Source organism: Salmo salar, chromosome 01 (assembly GCF_965601325.2).
Source record: "Salmo salar chromosome 01, fSalSal1, whole genome shotgun sequence".
Taxonomy (NCBI): domain Eukaryota; kingdom Metazoa; phylum Chordata; class Actinopteri; order Salmoniformes; family Salmonidae; genus Salmo; species Salmo salar.
The window spans coordinates 166,660,700-166,683,805 of NC_138291.1; the positions used below are offsets into that span (position 1 = coordinate 166,660,700).

At 44.8% G+C, this 23,106-nt stretch overlaps 1 protein-coding gene across 2 annotated transcripts in view; it reads right to left on the reverse strand.

The window, feature by feature from the left end:
* Positions 1 to 3,790: 3,790 nt before the first annotated feature.
* The window catches only part of LOC106569472 (KN motif and ankyrin repeat domain-containing protein 1), a 30,133-nt gene continuing 10,817 nt past the window's right edge, over positions 3,791 to 23,106 (reverse strand). The window contains exons 2-14 of one of the 2 annotated variants that reach the window (XM_014140853.3): positions 16,735 to 16,853; positions 16,461 to 16,585; positions 14,622 to 15,457; positions 12,422 to 14,330; positions 12,101 to 12,262; positions 11,487 to 11,595; positions 7,752 to 7,916; positions 7,492 to 7,579; positions 5,656 to 5,875; positions 5,166 to 5,308; positions 4,791 to 4,991; positions 4,583 to 4,681; positions 3,791 to 4,453 (exon numbers count right to left, since the gene is read on the reverse strand). In XM_014140853.3, coding sequence (XP_013996328.3) covers positions 4,391 to 4,453; positions 4,583 to 4,681; positions 4,791 to 4,991; positions 5,166 to 5,308; positions 5,656 to 5,875; positions 7,492 to 7,579; positions 7,752 to 7,916; positions 11,487 to 11,595; positions 12,101 to 12,262; positions 12,422 to 14,330; positions 14,622 to 15,457; positions 16,461 to 16,497 — 4,032 coding nt within the window. In that variant the 5' untranslated portion in view covers positions 16,498 to 16,585; positions 16,735 to 16,853 and the 3' untranslated portion in view covers positions 3,791 to 4,390. The remainder of the gene's footprint in view (positions 4,454 to 4,582; positions 4,682 to 4,790; positions 4,992 to 5,165; positions 5,309 to 5,655; positions 5,876 to 7,491; positions 7,580 to 7,751; positions 7,917 to 11,486; positions 11,596 to 12,100; positions 12,263 to 12,421; positions 14,331 to 14,621; positions 15,458 to 16,460; positions 16,586 to 16,734; positions 16,854 to 23,106) is intronic. The other variant, XM_014140872.3, reaches the window with a different exon arrangement.

Here is a 23,106-nt window from a genome sequence, read left to right on the forward strand (position 1 = left end):
CCACCCGCCTCTTGAGGATTGACCACAAGTTCTCAATGGGATTAAGGTCTGGGGAGTTTCCTGGCCATGGACCCAAAATATCGATGTTTTGTTCCCCGAGCCACTTAGTTATCACTTTTGACTTATGGCAAGGTGCTCCATCATGCTGGAAAAGGCATTGTTCGTCACCAAACTGTTCCTGGATGGTTGGGAGAAGATGCTCTCGGAGGATGTGTTGGTACCATTCTTTATTCATGGCTGTGTTCTTAGGCAAAATTGTGAGTGAGCCCACTCCCTTGGCTGAGAAGCAACCCCACACATGAATGGTCTCAGGATGCTTTACTGTTGGCATGACACAGAACTGATGGTAGTGCTCACCTTGTCTTCTCCGGACAAGCTTTTTTCCAGATGCCCCAAACAATCGGAAAGGGGATTCATCAGAGAAAATCACTTTACCCCAGTCCTCAGCAGTCCAATCCCTGTACCTTTTGCAGAAACAGTCTATCCCTGATGTTTTTTCCAGAGAGAAGTGGCTTCTTTGCTGCCCTTCTTGACACCAGGCCATCCTCCAAAAGTCTTTGCCTCACTGTGCGTGCAGATGCACTCACACCTGCCTGCTGCCATCCCTGAGCAAGCTCTGTACTGGTGGTGCCCCGATCCCGCAGCTGAATCAACTTTAGGAGACGGTTCTGGCGCTTGCTGGACTTTCTTGGGCGCCCTGAAGCCTTCTTCACAACAATTGAACCTCAATCTTACTGGCAGAAATATCCTTGCCTCTGAAGCCCTTTTTGTGAAAAGCAATGATGAGGGCACGTGTTTCCTTGCAGGTAACCATGGTTGACAGAGGAATAACAATGATTCCAAGCACCACCCTCCTTTTGAGGCTTCCAGTCTGTTATTCGAACTCAATCAGCATGACAGAGTGATCTCCAGCCATGTCCTCATCAACACTCACACCTGTGTTAACGAGAGAATCACTAACATGATGTCAGCTGGTCATTTTGTGGCAGGGCTGAAATGCAGTGGAAATGTTTTTTTGTGGATTCAGTTAATTTGCATGGCAAAGAGGGACTTTGCAATTAATTGCAATTCATCTGATCACTCTTCATAACATTCTGGAGTATATGCACATTGCAATCATACAAATTGAGGCAGCAGACTTTGTGAAAATGTATATTTGTGTCATTCTCAAAACTTTTGGCCATGACTGTATAGGGAGGAGGTCAGAGATCTGGCAGTGTGGTGCCAGGACAACAACCTCTCCCTCAACATGAGCAAAACAAAAGAAGAAGCTCATGGACTACAGGAAAAGGAGGGCCAAACACTCCCCCATTCACCAACAATCTATCATGGTCCAAACACACCAAGAAAGTAATTAAGAGGGCATGACAATGCCTTTTCCCCCTCGGGATACTTAAAAGATTTGGCATGGGTCCCCAGATCCTCACAAAGTTCTACAGCTACACCATCAAGAGCATCCTGAATGGGTGCATCACCGCCTGGTGTGGCAACTTACGGCATCAGACCATAAAGCGCCCAGTACATCACTGGGGCAAAGCTTCCTGCCATCCAGGACCTATATACTATGCAGAGTCAGAGGAAGACCCAAAGAATTGTCTAAGAGTCCAGTCACCCAAGCCATAGACTGTTCTTTTTGCTACCGCAAGACAAGCGGTACCGGAGTGCCAAGTCTAGGTCCAAAAGGTTCCTTAACAGCTTCTTCACCAAAGCCATACGACTGCTGAACAATTAATCAAATGGCCACCCGGACTATTTGCATTGACCCCCCCCCCCCCCCCCCTTTGTTTTTACACTGCTGCTACTCGCTGTTTATTATCAAAGCCTTGTCACTTTACCCCCACCTACATGTACAAATTACCTCAACTAACCTGTACCCTCGCACACTGACTCAGTACCAGTACCCCCTGTATATAGCCTCATTGTTTATTTATTGTGTTATTTTCTTTTTTACTGTAGTTAATTTCGTAAATATTTTCTTAACCAACAATGCAGGTTTAAAACAAATAAAGTTAAGGGCTTGTAAGTAAGCATTTCAAGGTAAGGTCTGACAAATACAATTTGATCAAGGTGTGCAAAGCTTAGACTTCCCCAAAAAGACTCCAAGCTGTAATCGCTGCCAATGGTGTTTCTAACATGTATCGACTCGCTATTCAAGACATTAGTGTTTTATTTTTCATTCATTTTTAATGCTCACATTTTTCTTTGACAGAGTATTGTGTGTAGATGGATGACAATTTAAAATTAAATCCATTTTAATCCCACTTTATAACAACAAAATGTGGCAAAAGTCAAGGGGTGTGAATACTCACTGAAGGCACTGTATGTACATGAAGACAGGGTCAAGTGACTAGGCATCAGGATATAATAATAATAATAATAATAATAATAATAATAATAATAATAATAATAATAGTACAATATAGAACAGAGTAGCAACAGATTGACAAGTGTGTGTGTGTGCATATGAATGTGAAGATGGAATTGAGGGACATGCTCAAGCATGCTCTCTCAAACACACACAAATGTAGTGCACTTCTTTTGACCGGAAAGCTATGGGCTATTTAGTTTCCTACTATAAAGGGAATAGGATGCCATTTGGGACACAGTCTAGGATGGAGATGAATGAGGGGAAGTATCTGCTTCATCTAATTTAATCCCTCAGTTTTAACGAGGGGAACTGCTAATCACCTTCACTCACTTCCAAATATTCAGACACATTTCACTGTTAAGGTGACATTTCTCAGCATTTGGAGAACAGCAAGAACAGAACATAAGTTCTAATGGGGGCAGGCCGTCAATTCTGGAGGTGGGGGAGAGGGAGATGGGGTTTGCGCTAAAATTAGACTTGCATCCTCTTACCTCAAGTAAAATTTCTACAATCGGAGTGGCCCTCGCTCTCTGTTAGCTTCTGAAGGAAAGAAAACAAACCAGACAACAACCATTTAGAGGTGAGGGCCCCAGATGAATGGTTTGTTGCAGACAATACTGCTGTAAAAACTTCTGTGAGGCCCTACTGAGTGAGTCAGAGAAATACTGTGATGACATTTACAAATGAATCCTGTTGCTAGCACTAATTCCTCACCCTCGGACCAAGGTGAACAGAAGAGCAAACAGAAGATAAAATATGCAGCCTCTCTAGGACAAAGGAAGCAGAATTTGAGAAGGCTTTTGTATTGCTAAAACTAAACCTTTCCGGCATGTAGAATTCACCTGATACTCCCTGGCATCAGCGGTATGTGTTGGTTTTTAACAATGTAGAAATATTTTCCTGTTGCGTTCTCATGATAACCATTTATTTATTTATTTTGCTCCTTTGCAGCCCAGTATTTCTACTTTGCACATTCATCCACTGCAAATCTACCATTCCAGTGTTTTAATTGCTATATTGTATTTACTTCGCCACCATGGCCTTTTTATTGCCTTTACCTCCATTATCTCACCTCATTTGCTCACATTGTATATAGACTTGTTTTTGTACTGTATGTTTGTTTTACTCCATGTGTAACTCTGTGTTGTTGTATGTGTCGAACTGCTTTGCTTTATCTTGGCCAGGTCGCAGTTGTAAATGAGAACTTGTTCTCAACTTGCCTACCTGGTTAAATAAAGGTGAAATAAATCAAATAAATTAATTCACCACAGCACCACAAGGAGGAAACATTACATAGTTCTGTTTCTCAAACAGTGATGTTCTGAAGCTGTTCAACCAGAAAGTCCCAGCAGGTGGCACCAGGTACAAATATCAACTGTCTGTCCTGTTTATTTAGAAAGGGTAAAAATCACATGTAAAATATTGAGGTACTTCAGTTTATTGTATTATTTAAAAGCATAAGGGACAGAGCACTATACTAACAATGAAATATTTAACCCTAATATACTAATTGTAAATGCATAACTGTACTTCCAATGGGCTTAAATATATCATATATACAATGACAATCACATAAAAAATATCTTCCATATATTGGTGTTTGAGGGCATAGAATGAAATGATCTGCATGTATATGCAATGTACTCAATCTAGAGACTAAAATGTAATAAATTAAACTCCTACACAGAAAGGCCACAGGTAGTGGGGATATAATTACTGTAGGAGAGTGATTTGCCTAGCAACCTCTAAGTTTCAAGCTGTCAACCTGGACAAGAGAAGAGGCAGTCCATATAGACTACATCGCTCATTCGTTTCACTAGGCTAAGATTTACAATTGTGGTCTCAGATCGCTTGTTGAGTGCTTGGATACGAGGGCATCATCTTGGTCCCGCTTTAAAACGAACATCAACTTTGAAGCCTTCATAAACCCTTTATAAGGGCCACATAGAACCATCACAAATTATTCCATACACTAAGCATATGTCTATGTGTAGCAGCGAGGGTGGAGGTTTGCGGGTAGTTTCATTCAAAGACGGCTCTTCCAGCGGAACTGGGGGGTGTATTTCTACCGAGACGAGGGGTTCCCTATGGAAAGAGGGTGGATGCACACACACACACGATTAGTTGGTATGGAACAGATGTACATCATTTTATAGAATAGGTATATAAAAACGAACTGAGGGACCCGATCTATAGATATTGCGTGTTACGAACCCCTGCCTGGCATTTGGAGAAGTTGACATGGGCATAGAGCAGCACTGCTATGTCTTTATGTCCAGTCTCAAGAGCTATGGACAGGGCCGTGCTCTCATCCTGCATACACACAGACAAACAGGGCACAAACAGTGAATCAGACAAACAGAGACACTAACACAGTGATAGTCTGCTACGGTGAGTGACAAACACACACACAGTAACTCACGCTATCACTCAGGGTGGCGTTACAGCCTGGCTTGGCCAGCAGCAGCCTGACTATCTCAGCGTGGCCGTGTTCGCTGGCACACATTAGCGCTGTAGAGCCCTCATCATCCTGAAGGTTGACCTCTGCCCCCTTGGCCAGGAGGGCCCGCACCATGTCCATCCTGCCGTGGCTCACTGCCAGCATCAGGGCTGTCTGACCAGCCTGGGGGTCAAGGGTTAGAGGTCAGCAGTAAGAGGTCAGAGACAGAAAGATGGACTCAAAGAGATGGCCACTCGGGAGCTTGAAGACGACACACTCAGCCAGTGACCAGACAAGCTGACTTAACTTGTCAAAGCTTAACCCCCCCCCCCCCCCCGACTCTGTCCCTCCACATACCTGGCTGGCCTTGGCATTAACATCTCCTTTACTGAAGAGCTCCTCTACCACCTCCATGTCCTCTGGGGCCTCCACAGCAGCCAGGGCAGCCAGCATGATGGGGGTATATCCTGCCTTGTTCTGCTGGTTCACGTTACACACATCTTGAATGGAGGCCAAAAGAGGAAAGGTGACAAATCAATGGCACAGAATTAAAAATAACACTACGGGTAGCTCAGTTAAAACCCTCTGACCAGATTGCGGAGATACTCTGAAAGTATAGAACAAGAAGGCCCGCACACTGTTAAAGCTCCAAATTCGCTGCTTTGTCAGGTCAACCAAACAAACTGAGTGCTCACATCCCAAAATATACACATTTCTCCTCACATGACCACCACAAACTTTTCTATACCCTGAAAGAACACATTTTAGATTAATGTACTCAACAGAACATCATATGAGTGAGAGGTTCAAATAGAAGTCAGGTTCAGGTCTGAGTCAGAATCAGTACCTGCCAGCAGCATCCTCTTTACGACGGTGAAGTTGGAGTGGGACACGCTGTAGTGGAGTGCTGTGTTACCGTTACCGTCCGCCATGTTGGCTACGTGTCTCAGCACGGCTGGAGAAACTGACCGGAACGCCGTTAAATAGTCCCCCACCACAGCCGGAGCAGCTGACTTCTGACTGGACACACGGAACCACTCGTGCTGCAGCATGTTCAGGCAGGACCGCTGAGGGTGGGACACAGGATAATACATTCTAAGCAGGACGTCAACCAACACATGTATGGGCACACAAACATTTATGACATACACACACTCCTAGTAGAGACCTTCATTAAGTGAATTTGTAATAGCTTGTCTGGACAGGCAGAGATTTCACTTAAGAACCAATGGCATGGTCTAAATGTCCAAACCCCGCACACCAGGGTGAGCTAAAACAAATGCAGCCAAACACAAAGTCACACTGTCAAGCCTTCGTGTTTTTAATTTGGAAAAAGCAAAAACAGGCGTTGTTGTCAGTCAGGACGAACACACAGTACTGCAATTTAGCAACCCTCCATCATGCAGTGTGTGCAGAGCAATTTGAACAGTGAATTACCAGAGACATGTTGTAATTATAGGGACATTACTGAATGAAAATAAACATAATCAGCCAATACTTCAGCTCCTTTGACCTCACCAAACCCTCTTCCTTAGGGAGGAGACTGACTGACTGCTGATGGCAGTTACAGATCATCCACAACTTCCCTCTCACCACAAAAGTAACTATTACAGGGGACTAGTGCCCAGGGCATTTTGAGTGGTGTTCAGAACATTAGGTATGGTTAGGACTAGGAAAAGTGGTCAAGGATATCACATGGTGGGTCTAGCACAGGGCAGTTCATTGTCGGTCCTGGAGGGCCGAAACACTTCTGGTTCTCATCCTCTTCTTGTAATATGGGAATAATTCAGACCTGGGACACCTGGTGAGTACAATTAACTACCAGGAAGAAACCAAAACCAGAAGTGTTTTTGCTCTTCAGAACCAGAATTGAACAGCCCTATGCTACCATATCAGAACACTGTGTGAATAAGATTCTCTCTCTCTCTCAAACTCTCCATCCCTGCTCTTCTTTCTCCCCTGGGATGTATTCATTATACCAACTCTGTTGCAAAATGTTTCTTAAACGGAAGCAACCAGAACAAAATGGGGGAGGGACCAACAGTACCTGAATTTGTCCAGTAGAAATTTTTGTTGCAAAATGTTCCATTTTGAAACTGTTTGGACTAATGATTACACCCCTGCTCTTCTTTCTCCTTCTGTTTTCTATCACTCAACCAGTCACTATGACAAGATAAAAAGCAGATGATGTGGAACACATATGGTGGCGTCAGAGTCAGTTAGGTTTCAAGAGGCGTAAAGGATATAAACCAAGACAGAGCTACATGTTGTTGTCTGGCTGGAACACAGACAGAGAGGGTGTCTCTGTAACTCATACACAACCAGGCCTTGAAGTCCCTGCCCAGAAACACTACCAGAGGGCAGAAAATTACAGGAGTCGGCACATTCCTCAGTTATACATGTCACAAATGAAATATTGTTTCCTCTAGTTTAGATTCCAAGACATCGAGTTGACCTCGTGCCAACATTTATATGGTTTCATAAATTCTTGTATGATGAATCAAAAGGGACACAGGCAATTAGATAGCTCCTAAAGTCACAATTGTAGTCATTAACCAGTAATGTTCATGACCATTCCCATACATTCTTGTTAACAGACAAACAAACAAACACACATTCATACATACACACACACTTCCATTCAGTCTACTTGTGCCACTGGCCTCTGTTTAGCAGTACTCACCAGTTCTCTGCTGGATAAAATCTGGTCGTCACTCAGATGGGTCTTCAGTGCATGGCAAGCAGACAGCATCTTCTCACTCAACTGAAAACTGTAGGGAGAGGACCTAGTTATTTGATACACTAATTGCACAATAACTATATACCCTGAACAAGCTGGAGAATAATTCCAAGAGTGCGATGCAAAGTTATTGATGGCTGATGCTCCCCGAGGAGAGATGAGCCTAAGTGAAGTACATTCCCTAAAACCACTACCGTATTCACCTCTCCTGTATCTCGGTCCTCCCATGGCCACTACATTCTCTGTTGTCCACCCCTTTGTTCCCGCCCATTCGGCTCCGATCCTGGAGGCCACAGACCTCCCTCCCGTTCCCGTTCTTCTCCTCTTCTTCAGAGCTGGATGGTTCACTAGTGGACATGGACTCACACCTGCAGCCAACACACTCAGTTATTTCCTCTACTAGGCCATAGCTTACACAAATTAAATATGTTTAACCCATGATATGTAGACTTGAACCTGCAGCCAACACACAGAACTGAGATGATTTTAACCAGTGAAACATGATAGAGTGAAGGAAAAAAGTATTTGATCCCCTGCTGATTTTGTACGTTTGCCCACTGACAAAGAAATTATCAGTCTATCATTTTAATGGTAGGTTTATTTGAACAGTGAGAGACAGAATAACAACAACAAAAAAATCCAGAAAAATGCAGGTCAAAAATGTTTTAAATTGATTTGCATTTTAATGAGGGAAATAAGTATTTGACCCCCTCTCAATTAGAAAGATTTCTGGCTCCCAGGTGTCTTTTATACAGGTAACGAGCTAAGATTAGGAGCACACTCATAAAGGGAGTGCTCCTAATCTCAGTTTGTTACCTGTATAAAAAGACACCTGTCCACAGAAGCAATCAATCAATCAGATTCCAAACTCTCCACCATGGCCAAGACCAAAGAGCTCTCCAAGAGGTCAGGGGCAAAATTGTAGACCTACACAAGGCTGGAATGGGCTACAAGACCATCGCCAAGCAGCTTGGTGAGAAGGTGACAACAGTTGGTGGGATTATTCGCAAATGGAAGAAACACAAAAGAACTGTCAATATCCCTCGGCCTGAGGCTCCATGCAAGATCTCACCTCGTGGAGTTGCAATGATCATGAGAATGGTGAGGAATCAGCCCAGAACTACACGGGAGGATCTTGTCAATGATCTCAAGGCAGCTGGGACCATAGTCACCAAGAAAACAATTGGTAACACACTACGCCGTGAAGGACTGAAATCCTGCAGCGCCCGCAAGGTCCCCCTGCTCAAGAAAGCACATATACATGCCCGTCTGAAGTTTGCCAATGAACATCTGAATGATTCAGAGGACAACTGTTGTGGTCAGATGTGTTGTGAAAGTGTTGTGGTCAGATGAGACCAAAATGGAGCTCTTTGGCATCAACTCAACTCGCCGTGTTTGGAGGAGGAGGAATGCTGCCTATGACCCCAAGAACACCATCCCCACCGTCAAACATGGAGGTGGAAACATTATGCTTTGGGGGTGTTTTTCTGCTAAGGGGACAGGACAACTTCACCGCATCAAAAGGAAAGCTGGACGGGGCCATGTACTGTCAAATCTTGGGTGAGAACCTCCTTCCCTCAGCCAGGGCATTGAAAATGGGTCGTGGATGGGTATTCCAGCATGACAATGACCCAAAACACACGGCCAAGGCAACAAAGGAGTGGCTCAAGAAGAAGTACATTAAGGTCCTGGAGTGGCCTAGCCAGTCTCCAGACCTTAATCCCACAGAAAATTTGTGGAGGGAGCTGAAGGTTCGAGTTGCCAAACGTCAGCCTCGAAAACTTAATGACTTGGAGAAGATCTGCAAAGAGGAGTGGTACAAAATCCCTCCTGAGATGTGTGCAAACCTGGTGGCCAATTACAAGAAACATCTGACCTCTGTGATTGCCAACAAGTTATTTTGTGTTTCTTCCATTTGCGAATAATCGCACCAACTGTTGTCACCTTCTCACAAAGCTGCTTGGTGATGGTCTTGTAGCCCATTCCAGCCTTGTGTATGTCTACAATCTTGTCCCTGACATCCTTGGAGAGCTCTTTGGTCTTGGCGGCGAGTTTGGAATCTGATGGATTTATTGCGTCTGTGGACAGGTGTCTTTTATACAGGTAACAAACAGATTAGGAGCACTCCCTTTAAGAGTGTGCTCCTAATCTCAGCTCGTTACCTGTATAAAAGACACCTGGGAGCCAGAAATCTTTCTGATTGAGAGGGGGTCAAATACTTATTTCCCTCATTAAAATGCAAATCAATTTATAACATTTTTGACATGCGTTTTTCTGAATTTTTTGATGTTATTCTGTCTCTCACTGTTCAAATAAACCTACCATTAAAATTATAGACTGATCATTACTTTGTCAGTGGGCAAACATACAAAATCAGCAGGGGATCAAATACTTTTTTCCCCCTCACTGTACATAACATACATAGTTCCAGTCCATAGTTTGGACACACCTACTCATTCAAGGGTTTTTCTTTATTTTTACTATTTTCTACATTGTAGAATAATAGTGAAGACATCAACACTATGACATAACACATATTGAATCATGTAATAACCAAAAACTGTTAAACAAATCAAAATATATTTTAGATGTTTGATTCTTCAAATAAGCCACACTTTGCCTTGACAGCTTTGCATTCTCTCAACCAGCTTCATAAGGTAGTCACCTGGAATGCATTTGAATTAATAGGTGTGCCTTGTTAAAAGTTCATTTGTGGAATTTCTTTCCTTCTTAATGTGTTTGAGCCAATCAGTTGTGTTGTGACAAGGTAGAGTTGGTATACAAAAGATAGCCCTATTTGGCAAAAGACCAAGTCCATATTATGGCATGAACAGCTCAAATAAGCAAAGAGAAATGACAGTCCATCATTATTTCAAGACATGAAAGTCAGTTAAGTTTCTTAAAGTGCAGTCACAAAAACCATCAAGTGCTATGATGAAACTGGCTCTCATGAAGACCGCCACAGGAAAGGAAGACCTAGAGTTCTCTGCTGCAGAGGACAAGTTCATTAGAGTTAACTGCACCTCCAAAATTGCAGCCCAAAATAATGCTTCACAGAGTTTAAGTAACAGACACATCGCAACATCAACTGTTCAGAGGAGACTGCCTGAATCAGGCCTTCGTGGTCAAATTGCTGCAAAGAAACCACTACTAAAGCACACCAATAAGAAGAGACTTGCTTGGGCCAAGAAACACAAGCAATGAACATTAGACCGGTGGAAACCAAATTTGAGATTTTATGTTCCAACCGCCGTGTCTTTGTGAGACACAGTGTAGGTAAACAGATGACCTTTGCATGTGTGGTTCCCACCGTGAAGTATGGAGGAGGTGGTGTTATGATGCTTTGCTGGTGATACTGTTGTTGATTTACTTAGAATTCAAGGCACACTTAACCAGCATGGCTACCACAGCATTGTGCAGCGATAGTCCCATTAAGCGCAAACCAGATGAAATGGCCTATCATTTATTTTTCAACAGGACAATGATCCAACTCACCTTCAGGCTGTGTAAGGTCTATTTGACCAAGAAGAATGATGGAGTGCTGCATCAGATGACCTGGCCTCCACAATGACCCGACCTCAACCCAATTGAGATGGTTTGGGATGAGTTGGACCGCAGAGTGAAGGAAAAGCCAAGTGCTCAGCATATGTGGGAACTCCTTCAAGACTGTTGGAAAAGCATTCCAGGTGAAGCTGGTTGAGATAATCCCAAGTGTGTGCAAAGCTGTCAAGGCAAAGGGTGGCTACTTTGAAGAATCTAAAATATATTCATTTTATTTAAAAAATAATTTGGTTACTACATGATTCCATGTGTTATTTCATAGTTTTGATGTCTTCACTATTATTCTACAATGTAGAAAATAGTCAAAATAAAGAAAAAAAACCTTGAATGAGTAGGTGTGCCGAACTTTTGACTGGTACTGTTTATCAGACCCTCACCCTGTGGTCACACCCACAAACTTCAGGCTCTTCCTGGTTCCAGTGTAGCCTCGGTCACCATCTTGTTTCTTCATGATGGACCTCAGCATGTTGGCGTTCGTGGGCTGACCTGGAGCGTTAATGTTTCCCAATGAATTCTAATTTGATTGTTGTGAACCACTTGTTGTGAAGTTCTGAGGATTTTGTTAACTTATTGAATGTCTACTTCGCCTCGTACTTTCTAAAGAGAGTACAAACTCTCTCACATATACAAACACTCATACATAGACATACAATTTCAGCTCCAGCCTGTCAGCCACAGACCGCTGTGTAGTGAGAGATGTGTGCTTTCCCAAACCCAGCATCAGCCCAAATATTTCAATAGTAGGTCTTCCAGAGCCAATGCCAAACCAGAGAAAGAGCTATTTCCTCCTCCATGGTTCTACTGGTTCAAAGAGGCCAGGCTTCTTCTAGGGAGCGGTCTGCCAGCAGAATGCTCCTTTAGTTTCTATTTTTCTCCCGCTCTCAACCCATCAACATTATGGAACTATTTAAAAAGGCACCACTGGGATACAACTGCATTCAGCCCCTTACATGCACACACAAACAGACACATACCAAAAAAACAAACACACCGTGCAATGCAGAGGAAGTTTGGTGTTCTATGCGTAGTATCTTTTGCTTGACCTCTGACTCCTTGGTGACATGCTGGCTGACCCCTGACCTTTCTGTGTTTCTCTGAGGTGAGGTGTTAGTGAACTGGCCGGGCCCTGCAATGGACTGGGACTGTACACAATCTATACAAGGGAGACGGAGAGAAAGGAGAGAGGAAGAAATCACTCACTGGATTATTGTGTATAAAGAAAAATGTCCATGATACAAAACAATTATTCCTAGTAAATACCCACTGCAGACACGAACTGTGAGTGTAAAGACTAGACAGACTATATCCATACCTGTGGATTGTGAGGGTATTGGCCTGTCCTCCGTGCCTCCCTGTGTCATGGCAGAGTTGATGGGTGACATGATGAGAGTGGTGGTGTCTGACGCAGGCTGGATGAACACCTCTCCCAGCTCACTGTAGCTCTCAGTCAGCAGGCCCTGCTGCTCCATCAGCAGACACTGCATCTTCTCTATGTAGTGGTCCAGACCAGGCTCTAACTGGGATTGCCCCTGGGCCTGGTGAGAATGGGATGTCTGTGTCAGTGATGGTGGTCCTGCAAGGTCCCGTATGCGCCCCTCACCCACCCCGATCCCAATACTCCTGGTCTTGGTGGGGTCGGGGAGACAGGAAGGACCACAGGCGATGTTCCGGGTCTTCAGTCCAACCAAGAAGTTGTCGTTCACGTTAGTCATCCCGACCCCAGCGTCTCTGGTTGTTGCCTTGGCGACAGCCGCATTGGTTTGGGTTGGTTGTTCTGCGTTTCCTCCCCATGGCACGGTCGTTCCAATGCCGACGGAGCAGGTCTTAGCAACGGCCTGGATTAGCTCTAGGACCCTGCTGTTGCCAACAGCGATGTTCCGGGTGATAGTGTGTGTGGTGTTGGTGTGTTTCTCCTGGGTGTTGAGCACGGTGTTGGTGCTGGAGTTGGTGTTGAACGAGCGGCAGGTGTTTGTGAAACGGGTGACCGAGCTGAGTGTTGGTGATGTGTTGGTGCGCTGGGAGACCGTCTGAGGTGACACCATGACACCTGAATCCACCCGTCTGACTGGAGGGTCGGTTTCCATGCCGACCTCCTTTACAGCACTCATCACGTCGTCGACCGTACAGTCCCCGCTCCCCACCGACACCAACTGACACTCCCTCATCCCCCATCTTCTCGCTGCAGCCAAACTCTCCATGGTGAGATCTGTGTTCACTCCTGCCTCACACACCCTCACCCCTGTCCCCACACCTTGGGTGAACATCACCACCTGTCTCCCAACACATTGGTCCCGGGTCCCCACTCTCTCTCTGACCACCCACCAAGTCATCGGTACCTCTGGTCCTGAGCTCACACTCTTCAGCTCCGGCCTACAGGACACTCCAACACTACAGCTCCACCCCTCCACCTCCAGTCTACCTCCAGCCAAGGCATCCTGGACCTCTGTGTGGTTGCCCACCCCCAGGCTCCTGGTCTGGGTCTTGGGCCTGGCCTCCAGGGCCTCCGTGGCTGTGGAGGTGCTGTGGGTGGATGGCCTGGCGGTGGAGCCTTTATCAGCCTTGTTCCTGGCCCCGGCAGCCTGTAGCTCCAGCTTCAGCCTGCCCATCTCCGTCTGCAGGGTGGACTCCTTTACCTCTGCCTCCAACTGACATACCCTCTCCTTCAGAGCTTCTATGATTCTCTGCTGGGCATCTAGCTCCGACCCCTTATCCGCGGTGACAACGAGGTGGGCCTCAGTTACACCCGTTGCTACGCATCGTGTGTCTGTGGGCTTGGTCTTCACGGCGATGTCCCTGTGTTGTTTTGAGGACCTGACATCTAAGATGGCATCCAAGTCTTCATCAATGCTGACGGATACTGATTTGTGAGCTCTGCAGTTGCTGCATAATGTGTTCTGGTTGAGGCCATGCCGTGCTTGCAGGCGACCGCCCTTGATGTTCCTCTCCAAAGCCTCCATCTCAGCAGTCAGCTGCTGGAACTCCTTCAGGCCAGAGGAGGCACTGTTGTGCTCTGCCTTGTTCTCCAGCCCATCTTCAGGTTTCCCTAAGAGTTCGGAGGCCTTCCCAACCCGGAACCGACCGGCGCTGCCCATGCTGTGGGCTCTCTTCCGGAACACGTCACTCAGCTCTTCTTGGTCCTGGTTCTTCATCCGAGAGACCAGCTGTCTCTTCTCCTCCTGGAGGACAGAGATCTTCACCTGTAGAACAGGGATGCTCCTCACCTGTATAGAGATACATTAAAATCAGCTAACTAAAACTGGCTAGCTAGCTAGCTAACATATACTTGCACACTATCTACAAAATCATTATACTGATATTTTTTAACATGGTTTGTGAACAATTTCTTATTTAATATAAATTAATACTGGGATTAAAACACACAATAGCTTTTTATACTTTATTTTAGCACATTAAGTCAGTTTCTAGAATGAAAGATTCCTTGACCAAGATGGCTAACATTTTAGACCTGATGCCAATGTCCATTCTAGTGTTCTATTTAATTCAGTGCTGACCTGTTCCTCCAGCTCCTTCAGCCTCTGGATAGCCATCAACATCTGGTCCCTGACATGCTGCAGGTGCAGGGGGCTGAGGCCCGTGACTGGGGTGTCCCTGCCAGAGCTCTGGGGGCTGGGTCTCAGGGACCCTCCGCTGCCCAGGGAAGAGCCATGGTGGAGGGATAGGGGCAGGGAAAGCTCACCTTCAGCATGGGGCTTGTTGACGTTTCCGCTGTTGTTCTGGTTGTAGGAACCCCAGCCGGTGAAGGCGGACAGGGAGCCACTGGAGCCCACTCCCCCGAAGCTGGCTAGGCGCCGGCGGGGATGAGGCTCAGGGTGGGGCTGGGCTGGGGTGGTGCTGGAGGTTTTCTCCTGCTCCAAGCGCCAACGGGTCTCCACCAGGGTCTTCTCCACTAGAGGGTTGAACCTGGGGGTGTTCAGGGAGCGGACGGCCGGAGCAGGCTTCCCCTCTTGGGGTTTCAAAGGGACGGAGGACCCCTCTTGACTAGACGGGGTGGTGCTGCTGGTGGTAGAGGTACTGTGGGGTGGAGGAAGAGGGGGTTTCCCTCGGTTACCGGTCGACATGGCAGACTGACTCACCCGCGTGTCACCACTACTCGCCGAGGACAGGGATTCCGATGAGGTCCATGATTGGCTGGGTGTGGTGCCACTTTGCGCTTCTGCCCTGCTGTTGGTCACCCTGAGGGGCTTCCTCCTCAGCCTATTAATGGTGGAGCCGTTCTGGATGTCGTCCACGTACTTGAGGAAGTCCAGGTCCAGCTGGTAGCCGTAAGGCGTCTCCAGACAGTAGGGGGCGGTCGCCTCAGTAGCACTGACTGACCTTCCTCTGTTACCTGGTAGAAGAGAGTTAAAGAAAATGACTATTGTTCAATTGTACATGTCCTACCATCAGGACCAGAGGAGAAGAAAGCAGGAAGTTATGTTATGGCTTATGAATTCATGAAGAAATATTTAAAAAACATTGGGTTGGTTGGTATGAGGAAATGAAAGACAGCAGGCAGGAATGTGGAAATGATCAGATTCCTGAGAGCTCTCCCTGGTATCAAACATAGGGTAGAAATCATGATTCAGTTAAATGAAGAAGACAAAGTTGTCAAACTGTATCATGTAGAACTACTGTTAGTTTGCAATAAAGATTTTGAATGCAATAGGCCTTGACATACCAGTATTTGATTTGTCGTCCGATGACCTAGAACTAAAAGCATTCAATTTGAATCAATGTATTTATTAATTCATTCATTGTCTGCATCAAGATTCTTTAGAGATATTTCTTTAGAATATAGATTAGACATATAGATTTAGACATATTTGGCTAACTCTAACCAAGAATATTTGCACGTATGTTTCTCAAATTTGTTTGGCAAATAAAGGAAGATACAAGTTCAATGGCAAAGTATTTTTTCAAATTTAACAGTACTGAGTGGCATCAACCTTACCTAAATGTTACACGTCATCCTCAATCCAGTAGGCCTACACGGTATTGTTGTCCATGTTCTCTCCTCCCTGTATTAAGATTGTTGCCTCTCCTAACTTTTCTGACAATATCCTCTCCAGTCTCTCCAATGAGGCAAAATGAGATCGGCCAAGAGTAGACTATACCAACACAGAATGGAACGTCATTGGCTGACAGAACCCTCCAATCAGTAAGCCTCTCTACTTAGACTGGACCAACTGAACTCTATAATTACTGTGCAAGTAATTATATTGCCCAACCATTTTCTTGGCATTCATTCTATAAACTCGCTCCTTTTACAAATATTTCAGCTGCTCACTTACATAAGGATATTGACTAACTATGCATATTAGGTAAGGACAGAAACAACAATTGTACAATACCTTGGCCATTTCTGTAAATGTGTGTGTCTTGAGCCATTGGTACAGTTGATCCTTATGGCAAAGAAATGGTTCTGGGTTCATCCATGTGTGAAGTCCAGCTCAAGACCTAATGTGCATCTTGAAGACTGTCAAATAGACAGAAATATCTTATAACATCTTGGAAGAATATAAAGCATATATTCTCCTTTTCTCTCACACACACCACACACACAAGCTGGCAATAACAGATCAACAGTGCTTACACATATGTAACTAAATACCAAATGAGACGTACTGTATGAGGGATAATTCTGCAGAGATGTAACAAAGCTCAACACCGATCCTTAGAATCAAACAGTTCTTACTGCACTAGTATGCTTTTGGCACCAGCATTATAATACTGTATCCCTTTTCCTGTAAGGAAGAAGCACACAACAGTGATTAAGACAGACCATTATCTTCTTAGAGAGTAATGTAATTTCATTGAAGGAACATTTCTACTAGGAAGGGGTTCTCTTATAAAAAAGGCTGATCCTCACAGCAAGTCTCTACGCCCTATGCAGGGAATAGGGTGCTATTTGGGACACAGCCCAGAGTTCTGTCCTATGAACCTGCTCTCTCTCACACCTTTCTAATCCAGCCAATTCCTACTGTCAACTTCTGACACTGTCCAGGTACATGTGTAGTGCTGCAGACAACAGTAGTGTCAACTCAATACATAATGGTGTTCGAATTCTATTTCTATGGGTGGACTCTGAACACACACACACACGCTTAGGACTGTGAGGAATGCATGCAGCCTAGCACTTAATCAGCACATGCCAATCTGAAGCAGGTAAGGAGGGACATGTTTGGCATTGAGACTTGTGAACTACACTTCACAACTCTAAAATTAAAAGTATGACAAAAATTCTGTCAGGCAGTTCGAAGTCATTATTTTCCCATTGAAATCACTGCTCGTTTATGTATGGGGTGAAGCTGACAGGGAGGGTTGATTTTGGTTGGAAACGCTCCACTCTGCCCCATAAAAAGCCCATCTATTTGAGGACTCTGGTTAGGACTGTTAGATGGTGGTGAGAAGCCACCATTGGCTCCAGCTCAGAGCCAAGGCAGAAAGAAAATGCAGCAGCAGCCTGCCTCGACCCAACCTACACTGCACTGCCATCTGTAGGGCTTGGAGAAGAAGATGTTGGTAGGAGCTGAGCAGAATTGGAAACATTCGATTTGGCCAATCATGAAAATGAGAAAAAAACATTCAAGCCCAAATCAGACTATTTTGTCACACAGAGTAGACAGATATGGAGAAGAGTCCATGATGCAGGGCCAAACTGAGAACATCCAGGGCGGGGCAGTCAGAGACTTGCCATGCTGAGCCAAGTCTTACTGACCCAATCCAAGCCACCTCCATCAGGGCAAGGTGGCCTGAAGAACACACTCATCAACAGCTTATATTTATTTAGAGGTTCACATGTCCTGCCATTGTTAGGTGAGGAGGCAGAATGTGGATATATGGCTGTTTGTACTGGGTCCATTACTTAAAGACATCCTCTTGGATGAAGTCAGTGAATGCAATTTGGTTCAGATTTTCCTCAGCAGACAACTGGGAGTTTGGGACATTGTACTCAGAGAAGATAAAACAATACAGAAAAACTCACAAGCATGCCAGAGGTCAATTATGGACTTGTCTGCTTGTGTGAGAAGGAAGCTGGCTGTGTAACTTCAGAGAGAAGAAAGAACAAACTTGGTGTTCTATACTTCATTATAAACTGAGTAGTTTGGGTCCTGGATGCTGATTGGCTGAAACAGCATTTCAGCCGTGTGTCAAATCAAAATCAAATTTGATTTGTCACATGCGCCGAATACAACACCATGAAATGGTTACTTACAAGCCCATATCCAACTTTGCAGTTCAAAAAATAGAGTTAAGAAAATATTTACAAAACAAACTAAAGTAAAAAAAAAAAATAACACGGCTAAATACAGGGGGTACCGGTACTGAGTCAATGTGCTGGGGTACAGGTTAGGCGAGGTCATTTGTACATGTAGGTAGGGGTAAAATGACTATGCATAGATAAAAAAACAGCGAGTAGCGACAGTGTAAAAACAAAGGCTCCAATACCGCTTGCAGTGCCGTAGCAGAGAGAACAGTCTATGACTAGGGTGACTGGAGTCTTTGACAATGTTTTGGGCCTTCCTCTGACATCGCCTAGTATATTATGTACTGGATGAAAGGAAGTTTGGCCCCAGTGGTGTACTGGGCCGTACGCACTACCCTCTGTAGTGCCTTACGTTCGGATGCTGAGCAGTTGCCATACGAGGTGGTGTTGCAACCGGCCAGGATGCTCTCGATGGTGAAGCTATATAACTTTGAGGATCTGGAGAACAATGCCAAATCTTTTCAGTCTCCTGAGGGGGAAAATGTGTTGTCCTGCCTTATTCAAGACTGTTTTGGTGTGTTTGGACAATGATAGTTTGTTGGTGATGTGGACACCAAGGAACTGGAAATCTCGACCCGCTCCACTACAGCCCCATCGATGTTAATAGGGGCCTGTTCGGCCCTCCTTTTCTTGTCGTCCACGATCATCTCCTTCGTCTAGCTCATGTTGAGGGAGAGGTTGTTGTCCTGGCATCACAGTGCCAGGCCTCTGACCTTCTCCCTATAGGCTGTCTCATCATTGTCGGTGATCAGGCCTACCACTGTTGTGATGTCAGCAAACTTAATGGTGTTGGAGTTGTGCTTGGCCACGCAGTTGTGGGTAAACAGGGAGTACAGGAGGGGACTAAGCACGCACCCCTGAGGGGCCCTAGTGTAGAGGATCAGCGTGGCAGATGTTGTTGCCAAGCCTTACCACCTGGGGGCGGCACGTCAGTAAGTCCAGAATCCAGTTGCAGAGGGATGCGTTTAATCCCAGGGTCCTCAGCTTAGTAATGAGCTTTGTGGGAAATATGGTGTTGAAAGCTGAGCATTTTATTAGTCATATGTACAGGATACACATGGTATACACTGTCCAACGAAATGCTTACTTGCAGGTTCCTTCGACAATGGAACAATAAGAAATAATAAAAGATAAGAATACGAACTTAAGTAAACGGCTCAGTAGAATAGTGTACACACACAGTACCAGTCAAACGTTTGGACACACCTACTGATTCAACGGATTTTCTTTATTTTTACTATTTTCTACAAGGGAGAATAATAGTGAAGACATCAAAACTATGAAATAACAAATGGAATCATGTAATAACAAAAAAGTGCGGGAGTTGTAGCGATGAGACAAGACAGTAACTACTAACAATTGTATACCATGAAATTGGTAAGAAAAAAAAAGAAAAAAATATCTTTGTCTGAATGCAGCTGTATTGACCCTCTGGGAAGAATTAAACTTGTTTAAGCTTTCATAGTGTCCGTTGAGTTTTTTCTACTCTAAGAATTAGAACCTAACAGCGTGAAGAAAAGACAGAGACAAAGGGGGCGGAGATCTGGCTGCCTTCTGAGAATTCGTAGGTGAGTGAGTAAACCCCCACTGCCACCAGTTCTATTGACCAACGTGCAATCATTGGAAAATAAAATGGATGACCTACGATCAAGATTATACTACCAACAGGACATTAAAAACTGTAACATCTTATGTTTCACCGAGTCGTAGCAGAAAGACATGGATAATATAGCGGGATTGTCCATGCACCAACAGGACAGAGAAGCTATGTCTGGTAAGATGAGGGGCGGGGGTGTGCATCTATTTGTCAACAACAGCTGGTGCACGGTGTTAAATTTTAATGAAGTCTCTAAGTATTGCTTCCTTGTGGTAGAGTGCCTTATGATAAGCTGTAGACCACACTATCTATCAAGAGAGTTCTCAGTTATATTATTCGTAGCTGTCTATTTACCACCACAAACCGATGCTGGCACTAAGACCACACTCAACCAGCTGTATAAGGCCATAAGCAAACGAAAAAATGCTCATCCAGAAGCAGAGCTCCTAATGGCCGGGGACGTTAAATCCATTTTCCCCTCATTTCTACCTGCATGTCACATGTGCAACCAGAGGGGGAAAAACATTCTAGACCACTGTCGTGTCTTTGGGGTACCATTAAACTGAAGACACGTTTATCAATTAACTCCCTGTAATTATTATCACGCGATCAAACTGATTCATCGTTTAATTGTAATTAACTAGGAGATCGGGGCACCAAGGAAAATAGTCAGATTACAAAGTTATAATTTTCCTAATATAACTTTCCTATATTATATTCTATTATAGTATAGGCCGATTATCTTCTGGTTTAAATGGTGTATTTTACCTCGCGTCCAGTCTCATTCCAAACGTCGTAAATTGTTGTATCTGCACGAACCCAGTCTTTACTAAGAGTCATCCATACATCAATTGTCTTAAAATAATTTATTTACTAAACTAATTAATTCACAGAAAGTATACAAACAGTAATTATCATCACAAAGAATTGGTAGAGTAATGTGCCCTAGTGGTCTAAACAGGCATGGCTGGTGTCTTGTTAACAAAGGGTCATAAACGGTCAGCTGAGGACACAAAGTTCATTAATATTAACAATTGACATGCTAATCCTTTGCACATGAACGCTCACTCATTTGAGAACAATTGCAATCAATATGTATTTACGCTCAGTGTGTCGTCGGGATCCTTGTTGGAGCGTCGTTTGGTTGGAGAGTTCTCTCTCTCTCGGTTAGAATGGATCTTTCAAAGCGACATTCATTAATGTCGTCATAGAATGGATGTTTCGTTGGTCTTCGCGTTCAATGATATAATTTACTTAGCTGCAGACTAATAATTAGTATCAAAGACTTGTTCTTATTCTGTCGGTATCAATAGTCTAAAAGTTAACCACGTGGTATGGTTCACTTTCAGTAGATGGGTTGGATGGTCAAACCTATTGGCCAACTTCTCGCAATGGAGTGGAGGCCTGGTCTGTTAGAAATGTAAATCAGGGTGTGTTTTATAGTGACCATAGAACAGGCTTGTCAAATGACGCCTGGTCCTGTCTGTGTCCCTGGGGGGCGTGCCGATGACTGAGTTAGAATTGGATTTCTGTACCAAGCTTATCACATTAACATCAGTACATAGCATCTCAATGTATTACAAATAGCTTTATCCTTATTAATACATTCTATACAACCATGTGGATGCAAGTCTCAAGCTGAGGCTATTATCTAAACAGTTTTATGGTAATATGGCTATATGTCTCTTCTGAGTATCACAACATTGTACCAAGCGGACCAGTTCGTAGCTGGATTCTTCACCAATCTTCCATACCTTCTCCAGAACACAAATGTCGCTTGGCTCCCCAATTCTGTGAGTTGGAAGAATTTCCTGTGTCTCTCTATGGGCCATGTGGCCAGAGACTCTCCTGGAATTTTACCACTCCTTCACACAGGGACTGGGTGGGGGAAGATAGGTTGGGGGATGGTGCAAAGGGGGGGAGGGGGTCAACTGTCCTCGCTGTACTCAAAGAGGCCAACGTCATGACACCACCTTTACGCCACACACAGAGATGCATACAAAGCTCTCCGCCGCTGTCCATTTGGCAAATCTGACCATAATTCTATCCTCCTGATTCCTGCTTACAAGCAAAAACTAAAGCAGGAAGTACTAGTGACTCGCTCAATACGGAAGTGGTCAGAAGACATGGATGCTTCTCTACAGGACTCTTTTGCTAGCACAGACTGGAATATATTCCGGGATTCATCAAATGGCATTGAGAAATATACCACCTCAATCATCGGCTTCATCAATAAGTGCATCGACGATGTCGTCCCCACAGTGACAGTGTATACATATGCCAACCAGAAGCCATGGATTACAGGCAACATCCGCATCGAGCAAAAGGCTAGAGCTGCCGCATTCAAGGAGTGAGACACTAATCCGGACGCTATAAGAAATCCTGCTATGCCCTCAGACGAACCATCAAACAAGCAGGGCTTGAAAACTATTACGGACTACAATGGAAAACCCAGCCACGAGCTGCCCAGTGACGCGAGCCTACCAGACGAGCTAAATGCCTTTTATGCTCGCTTCGAGGCAAGCAACACTGAAGCATGCATGAGAGCACCAGCTGTTCTGGATGACTGTGTGATCACACTTTCCATAGCCGATGTGAGCAAGACCTTTAAACAGGTCAACATTCACAATGCCGCGGGGCCAGACGGATTACCAGGACATGTACTCAAAGCATGCGCGGACCAACTGGCAAGTGACTTCACTGACATTTTCAACCTCTCCCTGACCGAGTCCGCAATACCTACATATTTCAAGCAGACCACCAAAGTACCTGTGCCAAAGAAAGCGGAGGCAACCTGCCTATATGATTACCTCCCCGTAGCACTCACGTCGGTAGCCAGGGCCATTAACTGGAAGGTTGCTGGATTGAATCCCCGAGCTGATAAGGTAAAAATCTGTCGTTCTGTCCCTGTTCCCCAGGCGCCGAAGACGTGGATTTCGATTAAGGCAGCCCCGCGCACCTCTCTGATTCAGAGGGGTTGGGTTAAATGCAGAAGACACATTTCAGTTGGACAACTGACTAGGTATCCCCCTTTCCCTTTCCCATGAAGTGCTTTGAAAGGCTGGTCATGACTCACAGCAACAGCATCCTCCCATATACGCCTACACCCACTCCAATTCGCATACCACCCCAA